Genomic DNA, 25,624 nt, shown 5'->3' with positions numbered 1-25,624 from the left:
ATGCAAAATTGAGCATGCCCCAAATTTTTACATTTTAAAATATCAAAGTATTTAACTTATATATAATTTTTCACTAGCAATATTTTATCACATGGAATTCTGGGACTTTTTCTGCCTCTCTAGATTAGTTAATACAGTGATGCATCTGGAAAATTTAAATTCATATTATATTTAGGGTCACCGAAAATTTATTGTAAAATAATAACAGAATTTTAGATTAAATAGCTGTTAAACACTAGGGGGTTTCCTAATATCATTATGCCACGAGCATGTCTTCACTTTGCATTTTAATTTAGGTATTTTCTGTTTGAGATATTAAATGACCAAAAGAGTATCTTAAATATTTCAGTACGAATAAGGATAATAATAACTAAAATCGTATTATATTCCTAAATATTCCCACATGCTTTGTATGACTATTAACCACCATTACAATAATTAATAATTTAAAAATAAATATAATTATAAATAACCATTACACCCTTGTTATAATCAATTTTCAGAGGAGTAAAGTGAATTAATTTGTTCAGGTTTTCTCAGTTAGTAAGTGTTTTAATTAGGGCTTGAACCAGTTGACCTTGACTTTATCTCTTTGCATACATTAAGAAAATTAAATAAATTCATAACGAGAAATGTTAAATCACAGGGCATTAAAGCTATGTATTGTACAAAAGTGCTGAATTAAAAATTAAGCAAGACACAGTGATTTCTTCTGATAAGTAACTCTTAGGATGCTGCTGAGTAGCCACAAGGAGTATAGCCCTTTGGGGAGGTGGAAATTTCTTTCTGAGGAAAGTGGAAAAAAAAAAACCTGGAAAAAATATTAGTATAACTTTAAACATAAGAAATGCTAGGATAAGTATATTCTTTTGGGGGTGGACAGAGATAGCTAAAGAAATTATTTAAAAAAAAGAAATTATTTTATTTACTTTGAGAAGAGAAGGCTGTATAACGTCTCTTACGCATAAAAATAAAGATAAATAAATAAATAAACCAACCAATCTCATGAAAGAGATTCAGAAAACTCTATGAACATTTTTTTTCTTTTATCAGCGCAAAAAAAAAAATAAGTTTGAGATAGTTATAATCTGGTGTTCTTCATTGTGGGTGTTCTGCTAAATGTCATCATCTAGTCAATATATGAGGTATAATTCTGTTTTACAGTTGCAGGGTGAGAACATTTTGTTCATTCTTGAGTTCATTTTTCTCTCTTTATTCAGCATTAGATTAAAACATTGAGCAATATACTTCATCTGTCCTTTAGGCTTGGCAATTTCCATAATTTTGCTATTTTTTCCCTAACATTATTGCGTTATAAAAGCATATAAAAATAGCAAGATTAATTAAGGAATATAGACAGTTTCAAGAACCATGAATTTGCCTCCTCATATTCAACCTTACATGGCTAGAGAAAAGTGATGCTTCTGATGGACCTGATAGTTCCTTAGCTCTATAGTCTCAGGAGTCCAGTGAGTACAAATACTCCCAAACTTGAGAGAGGTAAGAAGTCTGCTAAACACCCTACCATTTAGAATGAGGAGTCCCAGACTCACAGATTAGGAATTTAAGTGTAAGATTAAAAAAAAAAAAAAAAAAAAAAAAACCCAAACCATATTGCCTTTTAACAAACAAACTAGATTTAAATTTAGTCATTAAAAAAAAATTACCAAGGTCCTTATGTTATATGGGACAATGCTATCATAGCATTAATAGCTCTTTAAGTAATTCATGAATAGGGTCAATAGACCAGATGCTATGTAGTATAGTATATTATAAAGAACCCTCCCCCCCCACACACCCCTACACATATATAGACATACACATTCACACAAAAGCAGTGCCTCACCAGATGAAGCCTTTTTCTCTCAAGTTTGAAATGTAATTCCTGGTGTTGAGTGCCATCTGGTAAATGGAGTTGCCCTCAGATATCCCCAAGACCACAATAAACATGCAACATGTACATATAATAAAAGGGAAACCTCGCTTCTTTTATGTGGCTTTTAAGATGCTAAATGAATGGATTAAACAGTTGCTTTGAAAAGGGCCTTATCATGAAGATTTCATTTTTCTTACACTAATGATTTTATCCTCGTTGGATTCTCAACTCAGAAAAAAGAAATCGATTCCCCAAGTTCATACATTTTACTAATCTTCCAGTGCCCAGCATACCAGGTGTGGAATGCTTAGGCTTTATAAGTTTGGGGGCACTGCAGATTTAACAAAGCAGCCAACACCTGGAAATACATAAAAGCTGTCCTTTAAGCGTAAGGTGATGAGTGTTAGTTAACTAGGCCCCCTGGATTCAGAGAATGGCCCCTCGTGGCTCAGAAAAGAAAACCGAAAGGCAGCATCACAGAGTTTAGTTTTAGCTCAGATTTCCTGGTGTTCTCAACGCCTATCTTCTCTACTCCCCAAAGGCAAGAAACAGCTCTAGTTAAGACTGTCCTTTTGATTTTCGGAGAATTTCTTTTAATAGGTGCCACGCTACTGCTTTATAGACACGAGTGAATGGCATGGAAAAAAATGCTGATTTCTGCTCAAGTGGATATGACATATTTCTAGAGAAAAGATAACCCTGTTGTCTAACTCACTTGACAATTCCTACCTTGTAATGACATACTTTAACTGCTACTGTGGCTTCCCTGGATGTTGCTTTGTGGTCTCACCACAGACTGTGCAACAGATTTCCTGGGAGTGTGGCAAGAGTCAAGAGTGTGGTTGAGTCTATGATTTGACTGAGTAAACATTAGAGTCTTTTTAGTGGTTAATCCATGTTGAATTAAAAACAGAACAGCTTTACATTATGCCTAAAATGCATCCTACAGTCCTGTCTATTGTTTTCAGTCAGGTCATTTTTTTTTTTTTTTTTGATGTTATAGGCAAAGACTTGCCACATTCCCAGGACCCTCTACTTGAAAATATAGATTGCATCCGATTCCTTAGAAGACAAATGTTTTGTTAAAAATACCTATTTTAAAAAGTTTTTCTCAGACCAATGTCTCTGTGCTTTCGTCCACCTATGTGCTGGACTTATCCTTCAAACAATGAGCTGTCTTCAGTCATAGTTACTTTATGTTCAAAGACAAAGTAATTGAAGTCATGTTATTCATGTTCAAACTGTGTAAAATATGAATAGAGAGAAAGGGGGGACTTCAAACTAAATGTCACCAATACACAGATTACTCTTTAGTATCTTCTTTTATCGTTAATATTGTCTTGCTGCGCCCCTCTTGTTGAGCCTGTTCGATGACATTTATATCAACCATCTTAGACTAGAGCAACATTATCTAATAGAACTCTTGGCAATGATGGAAATATTCTATATCTGCATTGTCCACTAGGAGAGCCGGTAGCCACACACATTTGGCTATTAAGTACTTGGAACAAAGGAAGCACAAGTTTAAAGTTCAGTTTTAATTTTACTTAATTTCAGTTTGAATTTACATCGCCCTATATGCCTTGAGGCCATCAGACTGACCGCAGAGATGTAGGCTTTTGTGTGATCACTGTACCCACTCTTGAACAATTGTTCAAATAAATATGCCATCACACCCGCTTGTATCATATTATTTTTTGATTCTGCCTCATGTATTTACAAATGTTATCTCTCTGATCCAAAGTTTAGTTGAACTACTACTCAGTGCTAGACATTAGACACATTTTTAATTTTGTTTTCTCTACAGCAATTACCCAGTAGCCATTTTCTGTCTCTCGAGTATATATTCCTTCTTCATTAGGAGCTCCTATTAAAGATACACATGTCTTGGTCCACTTGAGCTGCTACAACAAAATGCTACAGAGTGGCTGGCTTACAAACAACAGAAATTGATTTTCTATAGTTCTGGAGGCTGGAGGTTCAAGATCAGGGCACCAGCAGATTCAGTCTGGTGAGGGCCGGCTTTCTAGTTCATAGATGGTGCTTTGTTGTGCCCTCATATGGTGGAAGGAGCAAGAGATCTCTCTGGAGCCTCTTTTTACAGACACTAATCCCATTCATGAGGGCTTCACCCAAAGTCCCCGCCTCCTAATACTATCATCTCTGGGGGTTAGGATTTCAGTATTTGCGCTTTGGGGAACACAAAAGTTCAGATGATCGCACCTTGGATTTAAGCCAAGGTGAATTAATGTGTTGACTAACATTTTATATACATGCTCTGAAATGAGCTGTATTATATAAAGGAAATTCATACAAATTGCCATGAATTTTGCAGTATTCCCTACATTAAAGGTAGTCAACATGAATTCTTCAGTGGTGAGGCCTATAGATGACAAATTACCAATTAGAGGGTGAAACAAACGAGGGAAAGAATGAGAAAATACGGTTGCCTGGGAAAGATAAGCAACACCAAAAATTACACAGGTGCTTCTTTCTCAGATGTGGAAGGTAAGACTTGTATAAAAGCATGGTGACTACTAAAGAATTCAGTAGAATAATCACATTTTAAAGCTAGGAAGGATGTTGGAAATCTCTCAATCTGGATTTCTGTCAATGTGGCGACACCATACCTGGACAGCTGTGGCTTCGAGTCACACTTTATTAACAGTTTAACCGAATGCTAGTTACATACCACCTCCAAATCTCAGTTTCCTTATTTATAAACCGGTGACAGTAGAAATACATACCTGTTAGATACACAGATCTCTTTTTTTTCTGGGTGGGGGGGTTGGTAGGTGAGAGAATACCTTTGAGATGTTTATTAGCACAGTACCTGACCCGTAGTGTCCCATTCTGGTGCTAGGGAAACTGACATATAAGGAACTTAATTAATTTTCTCAATTAGTGACACATTTTGTGAGACACTGGGATCTGAAACCAGGAATCTGACTAAATTGTCCTGACTAAAATGTCCATAGGAGTAGAAGCACCAAACAGAATGGCACCACACATGTGCTACCAGTCACTTAACAAATGAAATGGCTAGCGCTAAAGCACAGAACTCATCAGTGGTCTGCAAAGCCCAAAGTCACATCAACTTCTTCCCCATTTACACAAATGCAAACGTCACTTGTGCTTGAAAACGTGGGGCTTTTGAAAATATTATTTTTTAAAACAGGAAGTATAATAATGTACATTTTTTCCCATTCATTCCATCTAGTTTACATGGTTTACTAGAGACTTGAAAGTTATCATCGATTTAAAACGATATTATATTGGCAATGAGTATTCATCCTGTATTTAAGTAATCACACAAGGTCTAGCAATTAAAAATTCTCCTTACAAGATCCTCTGTTTTATCAAAAAATTTTCAGACACATTTTGGGGGACTTATACAAACAGTTTAACATCTAAAGAGTATAAAGGTGAGAGCAAGGGATGGGCAAATCATCATTGCTACAATTTAGAAAGAACAAAGGGAATGTGTTATCAAAACAAAGTAAAATAATAGCACAACTAATAATTTATTTCACGTGCATATTTCTTTGTAGTTTAGGGAGATTTTAAGTTATTTATAGATTGGTTTATTTGGTAGCTTATTATTGAGCATTTTTATATGTTCCATCCTAGGCTTATTTCGGAGATCATAATCTTAAACAAAAGACAGGTGGTTCCTCTCATGGGGCTTACAGAAATTTCTCCATCCTACGGGGTACAACCAACTATTCGAGTCTCACACCTGGATCTTTATTCCTTTGGGATCTGTGGAAGTTATTTTAGGATAGAAGTAATTTACTTAAGTTTCCTCAACTATAAAATGGAAATTATAATAATTCCTTCTTAATATAAGTTTATTATAAGGATTTAATAAGACAAATTTTAAAGAGCATTTGACACAATGCTTAGCATACACTGAAAGCTCAACGCATATGAGCTATCATTTTAACATAGAGAAATCAAATAACCTGTCAAAAGAGAAATATAAACATATAATTATAGATAGGTTTAAGCATTTATTGTATTTAGTGTGACAATAAAAATTGTGAAAATGTGTGACTTATTAAATAAGTTTATTCAACTTCCTTGCAGTGCTCTAAGTCTCTTATCTAGGATGGATTTTGCTCCAAGTCTATAATGATAATTGCAATCACGCTTACAGTGCTGATTCTGCCTTCTCTGGGAGGGAGGGAAAGAGAGAGAGAAAAAAAAAAACAACTAAAAAACAAATAGACTGGTCTCCTTTATTGTTTACCTACAAGTATTTACTTATAGAAAAATCTAGCTTCTTTAAAAAGGAGTTTGAATCCCTAATAAAGCACAAGAGATGTGTGGGGCATTTCAGGATCATGGCCAGGCAATACACTGAAGTTGAGATTTTCCAAGAAGCCTACCAGAAAGTAAAAAGGAGAGTAAAATGGATACTTGGGACACCAGGGAGACTCGGCTGCCAAACGATTTTTCAGTTTGCTCGGTTTTGTTTTTCTGAGGAGAAGATGATTAAAGAGGATTTACAGTAAGAGAAGGTAATATAAAGTAGATTCCTCAAAAGTAATTCTCTTAATCCCAAACTTCTCTAGCTGTCCTAACCCGGGTGTTTTCTGGAGGTGGGTGGGCGGAGCTGGAGGAGGAGAAGGGAAGGCTGCCCTGTGTGGATGGCATTCATTTTGCCCACCACCACTTTTGTACCGCTGCACACCGCCCCAGAGTCCTTTTCACGTCATGCCCACTTTCTCTTCCTCAGTCGAAGGACGCGGCTTCCTATTTGCACCCATCTCAGAGACGCACCGGGAACTATCCCCCCAAAGCCATCCAAAATAAAACCTGCTCTTGCCTCAAGTGATCAGAGCATCACCTGGAGATGCAAAGATAAATCAATCCCATCAGTCAAATGAGAGGTTTGAGCAATGATCTCACAGGTTCCGCAGACATGAGTCTTCCGGTCCCCCTCCCCACCTCCTTCCACTCCCCATGCAATCTCTTTATCTCTGCGTTTAGATTTTGGGAGGCTGGTGGGTACATTCAGAGGGATGGAGCTGGAGAATGGAGGCACGTTTGTTATGTATGAATTAAAACAGATTGAGAGACTTCCAGTGAAAGTTAATCTTAGAAGGTATGCGCGTCATATAGACATACATGCGCGGGCGCGCGCGTGTGCGTGCGTGTGTGTGTGTGTGTGTGTGTGTGTGTGGTATAAGGACACATAGTCCAAGCTACATTTATCTGTTGGGGACAGGCTGTAGATAATCCTAATCTCTTAGACATTTTAAGAGAGAGCATGACCAGACTTTATCACAGATCCCAAATCAGACAAGTTTCTCTAATGCACTTTAGGCACATCTGAGGTGATTGTGGAGCTTAGTGTAGCTGCTGAGAGAAGCTGCCTGCTCTGAGCATTTTGGGCTGGGGCAGTTTTCTTACCTGACACGGTGGGTGTCGGTGTTGCTCGTTTATTTTTACCCCACAATACCACACCTTCTTTTTACCTGGGCTGGACCTGCCTGGTTCTGCCTCCTCGCCTGTCTCCCCCACCCCCAACTGAACCTATGTTAGTGTTTTGAGCCCCTACTTTGCTCTAGCAGGGAAACCAGACAGATTAGGAGCTAACGCACATTTGACTGAAAGGCAACTCTTTGCTTTCTTCTGCTGCTGCTTCCCCTTCCTCTTTTCCCAAAGAGACATGTAAACACATGTATTTTCCTGTTTAAATTTAGCGAATTGGTCCTCTGCCTGTGCCTTGATTTAGCTATTGGGCTGAGCCTTGCTCCTCCCTTCCCTACTCGGATAGGAGCCACAGGGATCTGGAGCTCAAGCTTCCAAATTGAGCTGGCCTCAGGCCAGGTGACCTTCTCTTTGTAAGTTTCTTTCCTAAGCAGAGTTGGGGGGGGCGGCGGGGAGCTGGGATCTCTTTGGTGTTGTTGGGGGGGTTAGTGAGGAAAGGAAGGGGGTGGAAGAGAGTAAAGGGCTGTTGTTAAACAGTTTCTTACCGTAAGAGGGAGTTCAGACCTAGATCTTTCCAGTTAATCACACAACAAACTTAGCTCATCGCAATAAAAAGCTGCTCAGAGCCGACTGGTTCTTTTAGGCACTGAGTCGGAACAGGCTTCTCTCAGCCAGGCATCTCGTCCAGTGGGATCCGCCAGCGCGTCCGGCAGCACCATGTGGGGGACCAAACTTCTGCCAGTCCTGCTCCTGCAGCATGTCCTCCTCCATCTCCTTCTGCTTCCCATCGCCATCCCCTATGCAGGTTAGTCTTCTCTTCTTCTTCCTCATTCGTCTTCTTTTAACTCTCTCCTGCTAACCTTCCCTTTCCCTAACACCCTCTTCACCCCATCTCCAGCATCCTTTCTTAACTCTGTGTGTGGCATGGGTTTTTTTTTTTTTTTAAACATCTCCTGGTGCTTTCTTTTGATATTCTTTTTTTTCTGTTTGCAAGGCATTTACAATGATAATTAACATCCCCTGAATGTGTCCTCCACCCCAACCCTAGCCCCGGCTCCCCCTTAGCTTCCTAGTTGTGGACTGTGGGACAGGAATGAAGTGCTAACAGTGGCTGGAATTTTGCTGGTTTGGACAAGTTTAAAGCTGAACCGAAGGTCTGGTCTTGAAGAGGGGAGAGTGACTGTCAGTACAGCAGGGACTCCCTTCTTTCCAGGGGATAATTTTCCATGACATTCTGCTACCCCACATCACACAGTCAACCTTCAGGGCTAAATGATGACTTTATACAGGTTTTCATTTGGAGAAGGCAGATTAAACTCTGGGGATATGCATGTTATAAAAATGAAAGAGAAAGCCTCTCTTCTGAGATCTCATTCTGTCTGGGTTTGGATGCCTGCCCTTTGAAACTGCAGGGCAAGGGAGGCACAAACTGTGTGACTCTGATTTAAACTGGGAAACGGCTCCTTTCAGTCTCCCATTTTCTCTCCCGAATTTACAGGTTGGGAAGGAACTGCTGGTGAGTTCATACTACCCTTCCTGGAAGTGTAGAGATTCCATTTGCCGCTTTGGGAAGTTTTCTGTTGTTATCAGGGCAAGAGGAAACATCTGTATTTGTTTGTATTATCATTGTGGTGGCTGAGATGCCAATGGGAGAAGGTAGTGAACACCATGGGTAGGCACAAGGGAATAAAAGAATGGAACGAATGCCCACACGGTAGACATGGCCTTTTCATAACACAAACCAGAGGACTGGCTATATCTTTGGAGATAAGCTAAATATGAAATGTATCAGAGCTCTGATGTAGTTTCTGATGTAATACCCGGGTTGAAAACATCAAGACTTTGCTAAATGACAAGGTAAAGCATTCGACCCACCTGGCTTTCTTCTTCTATTTTGTGAAGTGGTCCTTGTAAAAAACAACAGTGTGCAGGAAGGACCAGTTTGAAAATATGTAGGTACGATTTCCAAAGAGGTGAAAAAGAAGTTAGTTCCATCAGGCAGGTCATCATGCTTGAGGTGTGTCATGCTAAAATGAACTCTCATAAGGATTGCTGATTTTAGGGGACTTTGAGCATAAATTGAAAACACGGCTAATATTTGGAGGGCTTTCATTTTTAAAAGGTTCAAATGTTGATGGTCTGAAGTATAATATGGTTACCTGAAATCATCTGTGCTAATGAGAAGGAAACACAATGTGGAAAACCCAAACGGTAGATCAACCATAGACAACGTCTATTTGTTTTTGGCACGCATTACGAAGTTTTGGCAGGAGATATACATTTGTAATTATATTTCACTTTGGCTAATGTTGGAATGACTGTGTTTCCTGAGTATAGGGAGAATGTAGCCCAAGAGTTGCTGGCAGGCAAGGCGAGGCCAATTGGGAATTACAGATATGCTGTGAATAATTCCTCAAGTGGATAATGCTAAAATTGTCATCAAAAGAGGGTCTGGCTTAGTTTGGGTGGCAAGCTTATTTTGATAGTTTTTTTTTTTTTTTTAACAACATTCTCCAAAATGGAGAACATGGATAGTCCTCTTAGAACATACAAAATTTGTCCTTTTTTAAATATCATCTAACATTGAACATTTGGAGTTTTTTTGTTGTTGTTGATTGCTTTGGTTATACTTATAGGTTTATTCTATGAGTCTGTAGTTGTACATATTGTAAAATAATACAGTGTTAGAAAAGAAGTGGATACTATAATGAGGTGACAACCAATTATAAGCAGAATGTATTATGAGGATCATTTATTGCAATATAGTGGATCCAAGCCATCCTTATAGGAGTTGGTCTACATAGAATTACCCCCTATCCACTTCTGCCTACACTGGAAACAGATATCCAATTCCCTGTAACAAAAGAAGTATTTAAGTAAGCATCTAATGTCCAGGAACCTGGGAGGATATAAAGATGAACAAATGAGAAAGAAACCTACATTTGTTAAGCAACTGTTATGGACCAAACTCTAAAAGAGAACTTATTTAACTCTAATAAGATTAGCAGTATTCAGCTCATCTTACATGGGGAAATTGAGGTTAGCGACCTTCATTATCTTATCATACACAGTAAGGGGGCAGAGCTGAGAGTCCTACCCAAATCTCTGAGAAGGAAATATGTGCTGTTTTTTTTTTCCTTTTATTTATACTGAAGCCAGAAACAGTGAAATCAACTGAAATTGCCTTTTAAAAATCCATTTTGCTAAGTAATATATGAAAATCTCTGTGTTAGAAATACTATAATACTATGGTTTAGAGTTCATTTCTAGCTTAGGAAGTTTGGGGGAAATATGGTACCCAAGTTGAGTATGAAAAAATGGAGCACGGTCAGTACTGACGTCAGGGGAAAACAAAGTGGCCAAAGGCATGGAGGTGAGGAAGAATGAGGACCTGTAACCATGTGGGACTGGTATACTGAGTAACTGAGGGGGAGTAGCATGGCCTGTGATTAGAAAAATGAGAGAGGGTAGCATGCATAAGCATGAATGGTTGTGCTAAACTATTCTGAGCATCATGGGTAGCAGTTGGAAATTTTAGAGTAGACAAGAGACCCGACTTAAGTTGTACTTCAGTGTGGTTGTTTTGGTTGCTGCGTGGAGGGAGAATTGTTGGCAGAAACAGAGGGTCAGGGAATAGACCAGGAGGAGGCATCTGTGACAATGACATCCTGAACAAGGAAGCCGAATGAAGGTGAAAAAGAGAGGCCCTGAATCCCACCTTGACTATCACTTCATTGTGTAAACCTCTTTGGAAGAGATCATTTCGCTTGCTTCTCAAATACCAGCTACGAAATCCCAAGTCCTAGATAACAGCAATGAAACTGTGAACTAGTATTTATGATTCTTGTCTTTGGGAAGGTTAAAGTCTCCAGTCACAACCATTCCCTCCATTAATTATTTGTGTACTTTCATCTTAACATCTTGCCACTTCAAGCTGTTAATCACTAATCATGTGGGTAGGTTTCTCAGAATATGTGGAGCCAGATTCCTGCTTCTTTCCACACCCTGCAAATCCTTTCCTTCATGATTTTCCTTTGAAGTCAATGGTTAGTCCATACAGAGAAGAAAATATATGAGGTACTGAGAGAAATGAGTGTGAGGCCAGGGGACCAGAGGGAGAAATGTGTCTTTCTTCAAGCACCTTGATACATTTGACCCTACTTTCTGTTTGTAGGTTTTCACTAAGATCCTAATGATTTCAGTTCTAAAACAAGGATTTCTGGTTCTTCAGGAAATATAGCTCCCAGAATGTTTTCCCATACTGGGAGAAGAGGAGAAAGGAGTTGTAATTTAAAGTACAAGAAAGCATGACAAAGTTGCTGTGATCTCTCACCCTTTGATTTCATTTCAATATTTTGTTTATAAACTTCAACTAATAGTCACGCACAAAGAAATAGTAGGAAAAATCTGATCCAAAGATATATTTTTTTTTAGTTTCTTCCCAAATTAAGCTGGTCTTTTAACTGTTTTCAGTAAAACAATCATCAGTTGTTAATATATATGGAAGAAAAAGTTGAAACTATTTTCAGAAAAGGAGTTTTATTTTGACATGCTGTCTTTTAAACTCCTGTTTTGAATTTTTCTTTTATTGAAGAAGAAATTAGTTTTATAGATGCCTGGATTACATGATGTACAATGAGCTTGAACTTCACATTTTTGAGTAATTTGTTACTGACCTAGTAGAAATGACTAAATTATAAAGGAAAGCTTCTAAATCATGAGAAATAAATAGTGAAAAGAGAATCCTGGTATCTGGTTCCCATTGCCTTTGATTAGTTCTGTAGGCCCATACAAGCTTTTCACTCCTATCTGTTATCTAGTAAAGGGAAATCATAGATTTATTTGCTTTTCTGAATGCTTTTTGGTCTTTAGATGAAAGGTGATGATGGAAAAACTTATCAGCAAGCAAGAGTTAGACTACTTTTATGAGGTATAGCCACACATTAACACATCTCGATAGGACAATTGAGGATGTGTAGAATTAAACACAACCAACAATCCCACAGAGACCTTTTTTCTCTAGAGTAGTCTTCAGTACTTGCCTTCATAGTGCGTGGTATTGAGCCAAGAAACCAGAGCATCCACAAGGGTTTTTTTTTATTTGATAATTAGTAAAATACACATCTGAATTTAATGTTTGCCTCAGACTGTTAAAATTTATCTGCATCTATCTATATCTATATAGATTTAACTAATTCATTTTAGTTAAATGAATTTGATAATTAGTAAAGTACATATCTGAATTTAATACTTGCCTCAGACTTTGAAAATTTAGTTTTATGCTCTTCTCTCACACTTAGATATGTGTAATAAACACATTATTCATCAGGCCAATTTTAATTCTATATTTTTAGTTAACTGAATTTATTTAAGAAATATATATATATAATCCACACATCTATATCTATCTATATATATATCTTCCGTTTTAGTCAACAGTTTTATTTAATAGATTTTCAGCATCCATAAACTACTATTTGATTCTAAGAAATACTCCAATTTATATAGGAAATCAGATGATTATTATTCTGTGAAACATCTCACAGCACTTCAGAAATGGTGCACCACAGTCAAAGGAAGAAACTCCTAATGCAGACATATCTCCCATTAACATGGTTCTGTGGCAGAAACCAAAATGTGAAAAGAATTATACCACTTCTTTGCTTGGGAGAATAACAATTTCTTCTCTATGCCAGAAATTAAAGAATGGAATTTCAAAAACAAAGCTAAAACTTTGCATATTTATAACATTTTTATCTGAATTAATTTCCAAATATTTACTTAATAATTATAATTTAAATAGCTTCAAATATAATATAACTTTTATTTTGTAGACTGAGTCATTGGTATATTAGCATTTCAGGTAATTAAACAAAGTCATTTGGCAAGTCGGTAAGACTGCCAGAATTATCATCTGTCTGCCAATGTTATGCAAGGCATTTGCTCCGCACTCAATAAATAACATGTTGATAGATTATTTGGTTGAATGAATTTCTACGTTAAAATGTCTTTTAAATTATATCTGTTGTACCCTGGCCATTCCATCTTGTAAGGCAAAGAAAAGTTAAAAATGAAAACATTATTACAGAAATTAGTACCAGTCTTTTGGGGATTGTGCTCTGAAGTTTTACAGAGAAGCAGAAATTTAGAGGACTTCATGTTTTCTCTTATTTATTGTGGACTTCAGGTTAGGATAGACATTAATGAATAGCATCTGCATGTTTAATAAACCAACTGGAGCCAGTGGTTGCTGGCAAACTTGAGAGTATGATGCCATTGTTTGTACCTCACTCTGCTAGCCATATTTCCAAATTTTCTGCACAAAAATTTTCACCCTCTTTTCTTGGCACATTTCACCACATATAAAGACCAGGAATGCATTTCCTGTTCTACCATCCAAGTTTCTTCTCTACTGATAGCTCTGAACCGGATCTTCAGAAAATATTTATAAGCCATATTTCTACTTACTTAGAATTAAAAAAAAAAGAAAAGATGGCATCATGAGTGTTTAAGAGTGGGGGCTGGGGGTTCTGAAGTGAGGCAGCTGGGTTTCAAATGAGGTCTGCTAAATGGGCAATTAATTTTTCTCTATGTCTTGGTTTCTTTATCTTAAAAATGAATATATTATTACTGCCTTTGTTATAAGGATGTTCAAAAGAACTGGCAGGCAGAAGAGAGGCACAATCATGCCCATCCTTATTGTTTAATAGGTGCAGTATCTTAGACATTTTGATCCTCATTGTGAAGATGGTGACCATGATTAGAAGCTAGGTAACTTTGGGCACATCAAGAATGCAGAAGTAGTTCTTGGTACTCTAAAGTCATCTATAAGATTAAGTCCTTTAGGATGTTTTAGTTCTGTTTTTCACATTTTTAATAGGAGGCTTCATGCTATCTAGGGGCCTTGTAGAATACTCTCTTGAAGAAAAATGATATTGCTACATTAAAGCTTGAAGTTTTACATACATTTGATTTATAGCATTTGGCTTGATTTCAAGACAAACAATTCAGTGATACCTAAGAAATAGTACCCCCAAGCACAGAAAACACTTCTGTCGGAAATGAGGAGGGCTAAAATATGAATAATATGAAATACTATGAAGAGAGCCAGAAGAATTTATCCACTGCACCATTTTTAGTGAGAAGTTTCTCACATGTAATTGAATTGACTTATCTAATTAATACTATAACTTACATAAGGACCAACTGTAGAAGGAAATGACAAATTTAATTATAGAGCATGATATGATATGCCTGGGCATTTGCTTTCATACTGTTTGGAGACTATCATGTCATTTATTTCTGTAGAGTGAACTCTGTCCTAATTTTTATAAGCATATTTCATTTTAAAGAATGTAGATGAGTGATCCTACATGACAAGTTATTTATTCTTCACTGGTTACAATATTCCTCTCTTGCTCTTAACTATCTGAGAGTATCAATCCCCACCTCACTTCACCCCCAACCCCTGGAGATCTAGTATGTTGTCAGATAAAATCACTATCTTGTGGATGATCCTTAAGGACATTTTTTCTATATGAGCCTTAAAAGCTTTCCTCCATTTTTTTAAAAAAAATTATTATTATTAATAGAAGGACAGAAGAAAAGAAGAAACACACTTCATGAATTCAAAAAGTCAGCAAAGACTACTCTAATTAAAGAAGACCCATTACTGAAGATAAAAACAAAAAAAATGAACACTGCAGACCAATGTGCCAATAGATGTATTAGGAATAAAGGACTTCCATTCACTTGCAAGTAAGTTGCTTCATTTTGTTCTTAGGATAACTTTCCAAATATAACATCTTCTAATTATCATCATGTTTTTTTTTCTTTGTATTCAGTGTAATTTGCCCTTAAAAGTATAAGCTTGACTTTAGTTTTAATTCATTATAACAGAAAATGTAGCTCTCAGTTGATGGAAGTATAAATAAGGGAGAGCACATAAATGGATATCTTTTAGAACCCAGAATGCCCTTGGTTATGGAATTTGTGTTTTTTCATCTTATGAACAGTTGAACTTTAGAAACTAAAATTCCATTAGATTGCCTTTTAGCCAACATTTTAAAATATTCTATTCAGAGTAAATTTTTTTTTCTTGCAAGAAGAGTGAAGGAATTTTCAGAATATAACTTGGGCCAGAGCCAGAATTTACTGCATCTTACATCATTGTCTAGGGATTTAAATAAAAGGTGTTGAGAGAATTAGATAAAAAAGTAGAGGGATTGGTGTCAGCAGCAAAGGCTGTTCAAAAGGAGTTAGGGGTAGTGATGATGAAGTTTTAGGTGAAAAGTGACAGAGAAATTCATAGAGGCATGAGGGGATTCAAACGGAGGGTTTTCTTATCATTTGAAATTCCCTGTGCAACCTCACAGGGAGGAATTCCTTCCTACTTTGCCAGAGATCCCAAGGATAAAACTTGGGAGTTTTGGGCCAAGAAGGAGACAGTTGCATCTGAATAATTTTCTGAATTGCCAGAAGAAAACGCATTTCCTCATTCTTCTTTGTAAACATTCCCATCCCCTCATTTACTTTATACCCATTTATTCCCTATTTCATTCTATTTTTTTACAGGACTGTGCATGATATCCTGTCAGTTTTGAATTCTACTCCACTGCATTTGGACAGTGACATGTAATGTGAACTCAGATTTTAGTAATGCCGTGGCAAGTGAGCCTAATCTCATTTTACCTTTTTCAGAGAAATGAGTGTTACGGACCTGGTCAGAGGAGGTCCTCGACAGATGTAGTGGAGGACAGACTATCTCCCTTCTATTCATTTACAACTCCTCTGAAAGTATTTTTATTGCCAAACTGCCACTTTCAGGGAGATATTTCCTGGCAAGGGGAGTGGGGAATTGATTTTGCAAGTATATTCCTATGATAATTCTGTTTCTTTTCCTGACTTTCCTGCCTTCAGATTATTCAAAATAAACTAGAGAAAACTACTCTCAGTCAACATCATTACTGTGTAGATTTATGGTGATGTTCTCACAGTTGAGAAGGTTAGATTTATTGTATTTTTCCCCTCATAGGCTTAGGAAGGTGGGGCAAGGGAAATGGGAGAACCTCATCTTATTATTTATTTTTATAAATAAATGAATCTGAAAATACACTCTCCTGAATCCAAGAGTAAGGAAAGTATTACTACCTTTTGATTTTCACATTAGTCAGTCTTATCTCTAAAAAACAAAACAAAAACCCTTCCCTATGTTTTATTTAGGAGGAACTAAGATAATTTTGCTGCATTAGGGAACATATGTGAAATGATTAAAAATCTTTATATATCCCATGTATATGAGGTTTCATAGTTTCCTACTGTATTCTGGTTGAGTTGCATTTAGCCCTCAAATTTATTGCAACCTGTGCAGAAAACCACATGTATAATACCTTTGTACAGAAAGAATTCTTCTGCCCCAAAAATGTCATCCCTCTCACTTGTCTATCCCAAATATATAGGCACATGTGTTTGCAATCACTAAATACATTGGTTGTTCAGAATTGAACGGACATACTGTGATACTCTGAAATTAGATTCTTAATGAATTAAAGGATCTTTTCGCAGGCTTGCTATATGGACTAGAATCATTGAAAGACAATGGCAAATATACAAAAATGCTTGGAAAATACCAACAATGCGGTGTGAAAGCATCTGTGATTCAGTGGGTGTGGGGTGGAACATTCTCAAACGCGATCTCCTCCTGAGAAGGTATCAACAATATTGATTTTACAGAGATCAAAGTTCTTTTTTGCTGGGTAGGAAAGAGGACCATAATGCCTGATTGATTCTAAGCTCCCCAGAAAATTGCTATCCATGACTTGACTCAAGAGAAGAAAATATGAGGCTTTCTTCCTCCACCCATGACTGAGTAATTGGTACGGGAATTGCCTTCCTGCCGTAAGCAACTAGAAAACTAGACAAAATAAATTATTGAAAGGAATATGATAATTAAAATAAGGTAAGATAAAGACTTTTAAAGTCAAACTTAAAAGAAGATGCAACTCTAGAATCTGACTGTTTGGATCCAGTCTATTTGGAGGTATAAAGTGATTCAAGGAAACACTTTTCTGAGAGAATATGGCATTGTAATGGAATGAGCGAAAAGGGTGAAGTCAAGTCAGCAAACTGGAAACTCGGTTACCCACTTGTCAGATGGAATCACCTGTGTATTCACGGAGGCAAATCTAGCATGTTCCTGATGGGGCTCATGAGTCCCCTCCAAGGCATTCTCATGTCAAAGCCATATTATCCACAGAAGAGTAGTTATATATGTGTCACAGAACTTTATTTTAACGTGAAGTTAAGCGGCAACTGTAACTTTAAAATTTGGTTTTAGATGTTTGTTTAGTTTTTTTTTAATATGTGTTCTTTTTCTAACTACTATGCATTCAAAGTCATTTAATACACCCCAACATGCTACAATAGCGTAATAGAGAATTTAACATGTATTGCATAAGGCTACAGCCCACCAGATCAAAATTCAAGTCTTATTGCTATCATTAGCCAATCCTCTCTTAAGTTATCTGGCACTGCTGCAAAAATATACTTTTATGATTGGCTCTTAATTATGATTTCAGCTGTTTAAGATGTTCTTGTAGGTAGATATTTCAAATTATCGATGTGTAAATCAAAGCTCAAAGTTTATGCATAACATTTTTGGAGTTATTTGAATATAGAATAAAATGTACAACATAAAAATATTAGATCATAGGTAAAATGTTTTAAATAATTTATTAGATATTTTTATGTTTCATAAAAGTTATTTCCCCTTATTTAAAATTATTTAAAATTTGGCAAATTATTAAGAAATAAGTGACTAGCTTGGAATATCTAAAATTAAAAGAAAAATATGTGTTCTTAAAAGATATTATATAGATTAGAAGTGAAAAACCCTTTTCTTAGAAAATCTGTTATTTCACTTAATTAGATACTTGTTCATGGCAGCATTATAATTAGCACAATCATAGTGAGAAGGAGTTTTAATACCATTTCTTAGAGGAAGGTAAAGAGGTCAGAATTCCCACTTCATTTTCTACATTGTAAGACAAGGTAACATTTAATATGTTGAAAATTTTATCAAGTTCTTTACTATTCTCAGTTAAGGGTTTATTTTGTTTAGAAAGACTTTTTTTAGTGAACAACAAAACCCAATATAATACTTAGCAATAAGAATGATGATTGTAGGAGTGACACATTTTAGTAATTTTCTTCAAGATAGATATATCAAGAGCATATGCAATGTGATATTAATAGATTTTTTAAATTAAAAAATGTCTGTGCAAGCAAGTCTATTTAGGAAACATTGCCTTACATAAACACTTATCCTGATAGCAAGATTTTCATAGCCTTTAATAAGCTTCCTGCTTTATAACTCACCAAGAAGTGATAGAATATGCAAAATTTTCCAAACATTTGATTTCAGATCCCTTTTGCTAGGAGAATCTCCTGGGTGGTGATTTGTCTAATGCATTTTAGGAAATGTCATTTTAGAATGTACTTTACACAATTACAAACTTTGGAAATTAATCATAATATTTCAGATATAATCATTTGTATATAACTACAAACAGAATCTTCCTACTTGCTGTGTACTTCCAAAAAATGTCTTCAGAAATAATCCAAGTAGTTGTGTTATATATTGATTTTGCTTAAGACTTCATTTTTCTAGACATCATTTAAAATAACATGAGAACATTCCAAATAGTATTCTGATATTTAAATCTACACGTATACAAACTTAATTTTGTTCTTTCTTATTTAGCGATCAAAATGGTAGGTTCAAAAATCACTCATGTTTTTATTATGTATATATAACCACGTGTCTTTTTATATTGCCCTCCTTGGTTAAACCATGTGCCCATTCTTTAAAAACTGTATAAGTAGTAGTATTCCTTCTTTTCATTTAGATATTTTTTTCAGGGCTTTTGTTTTTGATAAAGCGAGGAAACGATGCCTCTGGTTCCCTTTCAATAGCATGACAAGTGGAGTGAAAAAGGAGTTTGGTCATGAATTTGATCTCTATGAAAACAAAGGTAACTGGCTTCTCCCTAAATATTTCATAACAAAATAAAGCATAAAATATATGTAATTTCCTGCCACAGTGCTCTTGCCCACTAATTTTTCTATTATATGCTGGATCTGTTCTGCAGTCAATTCTTCCTTTAAGACAGAGGATACTAGTGTCTTGACTATTTTCAGTATGATATTTTAAAGAGAGCATTTCTCAACTTTCCATAATTAGACTGCTCCCTCCCTCTTTATTTATTTCTAGGAGCATCTCCTAGAACTGATGTTGTCCATGTTCATTTTAGAAAGTGCCACCTTAAATTAATAGTTTAAAACACCTTAGAGTACATTTTGAGCTTATTACATAGCATTTTAAATGTTAACAACTTTGGGTAACTAATCTGTCATAGTGGTAATTCCTGCTAATAAAATATGGAGATTTTGAAATATTAGTTGTGTCTTTTCCTAATTATCTATTTTGAAAATCTTTAAAAGAAGAATTGAGATCATATTATTTGTTAATGTGTCTATTTTGTTTATCTGATACTATATTCACACGTATTCACTTTGATCCAAAGCAGATTTATATCAAGTAAATAACTGGAGAATGTTAAATAAATATGAGTTTTACAAAATAAATCTCTTATCACACAAAATAATGATTATGGATTATATTTACGATAATAGTATTTACTTCAAGTTTAGTGTTTTCTTAAATCGTACTGTGTCATTAAACTTGAGTACTTGACAATATACACAGATGTTTCCTTGTTAAGAAGGTAGACACTTAAAATTAATTTATGGTAGAAAATAAGATGATCTAAAAAGAAAGAAAATAAGATGATCTCTATATACCCCAATAAAGCTACAATTCCTAAACATAATTTATGATCTAGTATAAGGCCATCTTTTAATCTTCCAGGTTGCTGGCAACTGTATATACTATTATTTGATAGGAATACATAGCTTGTTTAAATTGCTCTATAGTTTCACAGCTGAAAAGTTAGCAAAAATACAGAAAATAATAATCAACATAATACAACTGTCACTTAGACACACACACACACATACAAAAACCTATACAATTTTATTGAGATAAAGACAAGTTAGTCGTTTTTATTATCTTAAAGTAACCCTTTGAATTGAATAGATTTTACAAATTACTTAATTTTTATTTTTAACATTTTCTTAAAATGCTTAGTATATTTGAGCAAATCATTCTGTCAAATTAAATTTGCCTGGCCAGTTGTGTATACATAGACTAATCTCTGCTGTTATCCAGGAATATACTCACAAAAGTAAAACTTCTCAGTAGTCTTTTTTTGTTTTGTTTTGTTTTGTATTATTCTGAAATGTATTGTTTTGAAAATAGTAGAAACTGTAGGCAAGAAATGTCAGTATGATTTGAGAGAACTTATAAACATTAATTACCTAAAGATTCGGATAGAATTTTCTTTTTCTTTTCTAATATATGCAACATATGTTACACATAGTTATAAAATTTTTCTCTGCTTTCTTCTGACAGACTACATTAGAAACTGCATCATTGGTAAAGGGGGTAGCTACAAGGGAACCGTATCTATCACTAAGAGTGGCATCAAATGCCAGCCGTGGAATTCCATGATCCCACATGAACACAGGTAAGAAAAGCATGAAAAAAGGAGGGTAGAGCCTTTCTTTTTTATATGTGTGTTAGCAATCTCATGTGAGTCCTTCAGAATAATACTACAGTTCTATAATGACAGCCAATTTTGCTGAATGGCATTAAGCCAAGGATTATGCGAATTCATGACTGAGATTCAAAGATGAATAAATTTATCATTAAGATGAGGCCTAACAGTATCTTACCTCAAAAACATCAGCTTATACATCTTGGTGTTGGTGAGGAAGTAATGAAAATGTGATTAAAAAAAAAAAAAAGATTTTTCCCCTCCTCTCTTTGCCTTCCAGAAGGTACAGCACCCTGCAGCTGGAGTGGAGAGGTTGACTGTGATATAAATATGATGGAGCAGATTCTGACCTGACCCAGGGCCTGACTGTTCTTTAACTATGGTGGTACACAACCTTGGTACACATTAAAATCACCTGCTATGAGCCCTTAACAAATCTCACCACCCAGGCATCAACACAGGCCAATTAAATTAGAATCGGTATTTTTTTTTTAAGCTCCCTAGATGATTCCAAAGTACAGCCAAAATTGAGAAGCTCTGCTAATAACTCACGCCAGAGGTTGACCAGGTTTCCCATTTCACCTACTGCCTAATGACTGGACAAAACTTCTCGTTGCCTGGAAATTAAATGTCTACACTTCAGAGAAGAATTGTGTTCATTATAACAGATGAATGCTATTTAAAGATGAGTAAACACAGCATCCATAGGCTCATTAGTCTGAGAGTTTTAATCATCCTGGAGGAGAAATATAGATTTCTAATACTCACTAAAGAACTAAATTTAGCCCCAGTTTTTCCGAGACTCAATTCACAAATAAATTTGACAGGAACTAAGGTGGTTTAAAACAGTTCTCCTTGGTTAGTAAATGCACTGGAAGATTTAGTTTACCACGAGCCAAGTACCTTGCTGAGGAGTCTGTCTTATTTATCTCATTTAATCCCCCCAAGAACCACATAGTGGGTAGTTTTATTAATTCTATTTTATATATGGTGAAACTGAAGAACAAAAGCCTTAGGAACTTTTCAAGGTCATGCACAACTAGTATGTGCTCTGACTGGAATGTGAGCCCAGCCAGTGTCACTGTATAACCCGTGTTTTTAACATAAAACAGGGCATGAAACACTGAGCAGTAGTTCACATACTGTGACTTGTTTTTGCAAAAAGGGTGATGACTTTGCCTTGATGAATTCACTTTTTTATTTCGTTTCATTCATTTCTGAGGGGCATAATTATGCAAGATGATTTCATTTCTGTAAACAGACATGAGCTAATTGGCCTACCTATAAAGAAAAAGAGTTTGTCGTTCCACATTGGGATCAAACCTGTGATCCCGGCCCTAATTAACACCAGCTAGTGAGTGTCCAAGCTGACCAGTTTACAGGGTTTTAATAACAGAAAACAACCAAGTTTTTTCCAAATTAGTTACTTACAATAATACACAAATACCTCTGAAACATAGCATTATATTAGCAAGCAAAAAACCCAATATAATTGGTTTGTTCCCTCATAAGGATTTGTATGGTGTCACTCCCATGACACCATATGAGGAAAACTTGTTATTTAAATAGATCGATCTAAGTTTTTCATGAACAAAGGAATAGCATTTGAAATCAATCCTACCCTAGTTGGGTGCACAGGACTGACCCAGTAGAGGTCTTATTTCAACCCAAATTCTCTATGATTGTGATTCTGTGCAAGAAGAGTACATGTGAAATAGATCTCCCTGGGAACGGGCTTCCCAGTCCAATCAGCTATTTTACCAACAAATATTTCCTTGTGATATGGAAGTTTAGGGCTGAGAAGATCTTGTATATTAATCGAATCTTTTTTTGTTTGTTTGTTTAACAATGGTAACACTTAATTTTTATCAATTAGCCGCTTATTGGTTTATCTGCATGATAGCTTAACACTTTTAAGTTAAGTGTTACCTAAAGATTGACTTTATGGGAAATGGAAAAATATATATATATCTCTGTCTGGAAGAGCAATTTATTGTTGACCCCTAAATAGAAATATGTTACAAGTGGCTTAATGGGAAGATGATGATAGATGATGAAATTAGTATAGAAGCTTAACCAGAAAATCAGGTGACTCGATATCTACATCTATATCCTTCACTGGCCACCAGCATTCATTAATGAAGCAGATGATGGAATAGATCAAGTTTCCCATGAATGCAGTTTATATTAAAAGAAAAGAAAAGGTGACTAGCGCCCAGAAGACCTAATTTATATTTCAAAGTATACATGGTATAACTGTTTTAAATATTTCTTTACTTCTCTCCCTTAAAGCCTTGCTAACAATGATAAAGAACCATGAATAGTATATATGTGAATAAAAGTTTATTACACAGGTTTTGATTGGCAAAGGGCTTGTGGGTAATTCAACGTTTGTTGAATGAACATATAAAGTGAAAAGAGCAGGGCTGGCTTCATCCCTTGGCCAAGTACAGCATGCTAAAAAAAAGCAAGCTATATACCTCAGGACACAAAAGAAAACCAGCTAATTTGGGTAAAAAGCCATACACACCAAAGAATGAAGGGAAGAGACGACCAGACTATCAGGAAGGTCCTAAAGAGGAATTTCATGTGCATTGACATGGGGTTATGGAAAGCAGCACCTTTTCTTTTCAGTTGCATTTTATTAACTCCAGTGAGAAAACTTTATTCATATTTCTGCCATATCTAGTTCTGATTTCTACTTTTTCTCCCTTCCATACTTGTATGTTTACTACTAAACCATTGACTGATTCATTCACTACTTCTTTACAGCTTCTTTTTAGCTTTACAAATCCACTGGCAAGGTATATGTGTTTCTATATGTGTTTGTGTGTGTGTATACAACAAGTCTTCTCTAAAATCATAGATATTTAATATGTGTGTATTTAACATGTACTAAATCCATTATTTAACTTCTTCTAAGTAAACCTAATACATAAAATGACAAAAAAGGACCTTATAATAATCAAATTCACTCCATATATAAGTGAAGAAGTGAAAAGCAAAGAGTAAATAAATTGCGTAGGGACTAAGGACTAGTGTCATCTAAGTAGCCAAGTGCCATATATGGGGCAACAATGTAGATTTTGTAATTAACAATTACTTATTCTTTCTACTCTACTATACCAAGTTTTTTCATAAAATAGTTATAGGAGCATTTTTTAAGATACCTCTATGTATTACTTTACACAAAACAATCTGAAGTAAAAGTTTTGATTCTATCAGAAAAATAAGTATTTCATTAGAACTTTACTTTGTAAAGTTGGAAAACTGGCAAAACTGAAAGAAAATTTCAAGCTTGGAACAAACAAAAGCTATTCTGGAATAAAAGGACCAAAAATAAGAAAAAAGATGCCTTCTTTTTCTTTTAAAATTAAATACTGTTAGGAACTGTGAAATCATGATGAGATTTAATTGTATTATAATTTATGTCAATCATATGGCCTAATGCCTAATTTTTGTTTCCCCATATTTAAAATTCTAATTAAGTAAGGATATAAATTCTATCTAAAGACATTTTGGAGTTTCATAATATTTATAATACCAGTTTCCTTGAAAATTTGGTTAGTAGTAAGTCTCTTAAAATAGACTCTTTATAACGAATAATTTATATTTTCTGAGGACTTATCTTTCGTATATTTCATGTCCAAATGAAAAAAATGTCATTGCAAAATATTTCTCGGTACCCAATGCACATCCGTATACATTTTGTGTCACAACATAACAACAACAACAAAAAACAATGATTTATAAATAAGTTTCAGTTGATTGGAAACACATTTGAATGGTTTTTACTTAGAGACTAAAATCCTTTGACTTCACTAGAACTACCAGTTAGAACTCAGAAACAGTAAGAGTAGAAATAAAGCTTTATAGCAACAATGAACTGAGTGTCGAAAATGTAACTGGTTTTCAAAAAAAAAAGTTTAGGGTTACCCACAGATATATATTCTTCCTTACACGATTTTTTTGCATTCAGTCTAGCAGAAGAAAGCATCGTTGTGCCAATGCCACAAGCAGTACAAATGAATAAAAACGGCTTTGGATTTTTCTGATTTTGTGTTGAAATGCTTTATGGTGATAAGAACACTATAACTAGGGCATTACAAATTTCAAATGAAGGTAATGCATTACAGTCTCTGCACCCAATAGCAAACTGTTAAAAACTCAAGTCTGGAAGCACTAAACCCCAGTTGCAGTGAAAATTGCTAAATTTTTTGAAGAGAATAAGTAATTCTGTTTTTTACTACAACAGGGTAAAGACTACTAGGTGAAGTGAGGTTAATAATAAGTAGCATTTATTGACTGTCGATTACTCTGTCATCTCTTTGAACTTCTCAAAACACCATATAAAGTGTAAGATGCTTTAAGTTACGGTTATACTCCATGTGCAGGTAAGCTAAAAGGCTGAGAGAGTCTAAATTACCTGCTGGGGTCTCCAGTTAGTAAAAGAGAGAACTGAAATTTGAATCCAGGTTTAATTTGATTCTAGACCCTTTGTTGGTGTCACTTCGTCAACCTGTTTCTCAATTGTGCAGAAAAAAAAAGAGGGCTATTCTTCATGAGAAAAGCAATACAAACAAGTAATTATCTCAGATACGCAATGTAATAGTGAGATTTCAAGGTCAACTGC

At 35.4% G+C, this 25,624-nt stretch overlaps 1 protein-coding gene across 5 annotated transcripts in view; it reads left to right on the top strand.

The window, feature by feature from the left end:
• Nucleotides 1-7,591: 7,591 nt before the first annotated feature.
• Nucleotides 7,592-25,624, top strand: part of HGF (hepatocyte growth factor) — a 78,923-nt gene continuing 60,890 nt past the window's right edge. For 3 of the 5 annotated variants that reach the window (XM_025872799.2, XM_025872797.2, XM_073898720.1), the window contains exons 1-5: nt 7,592-7,728; nt 7,959-8,120; nt 14,908-15,073; nt 19,235-19,347; nt 20,847-20,961. In XM_025872799.2, coding sequence (XP_025728584.1) covers nt 8,033-8,120; nt 14,908-15,073; nt 19,235-19,347; nt 20,847-20,961 — 482 coding nt within the window. In that variant the 5' untranslated portion in view covers nt 7,592-7,728; nt 7,959-8,032. Of the gene's footprint in view, nt 7,729-7,867; nt 8,121-14,907; nt 15,074-19,234; nt 19,348-20,846; nt 20,962-25,624 lie in introns of those variants that run through there. The other 2 variants (XM_025872798.2, XM_073898719.1) reach the window with 2 other exon arrangements.

The sequence above is a fragment of the Callorhinus ursinus genome, unplaced genomic scaffold (genome assembly GCF_003265705.2).
Source record: "Callorhinus ursinus isolate GAN/ISIS: 27379988/994484 unplaced genomic scaffold, GSC_fseal_2.0 scaffold12, whole genome shotgun sequence".
NCBI lineage: Eukaryota > Metazoa > Chordata > Mammalia > Carnivora > Otariidae > Callorhinus > Callorhinus ursinus.
This window is presented reverse-complemented; position numbering and strand designations above follow the sequence as displayed.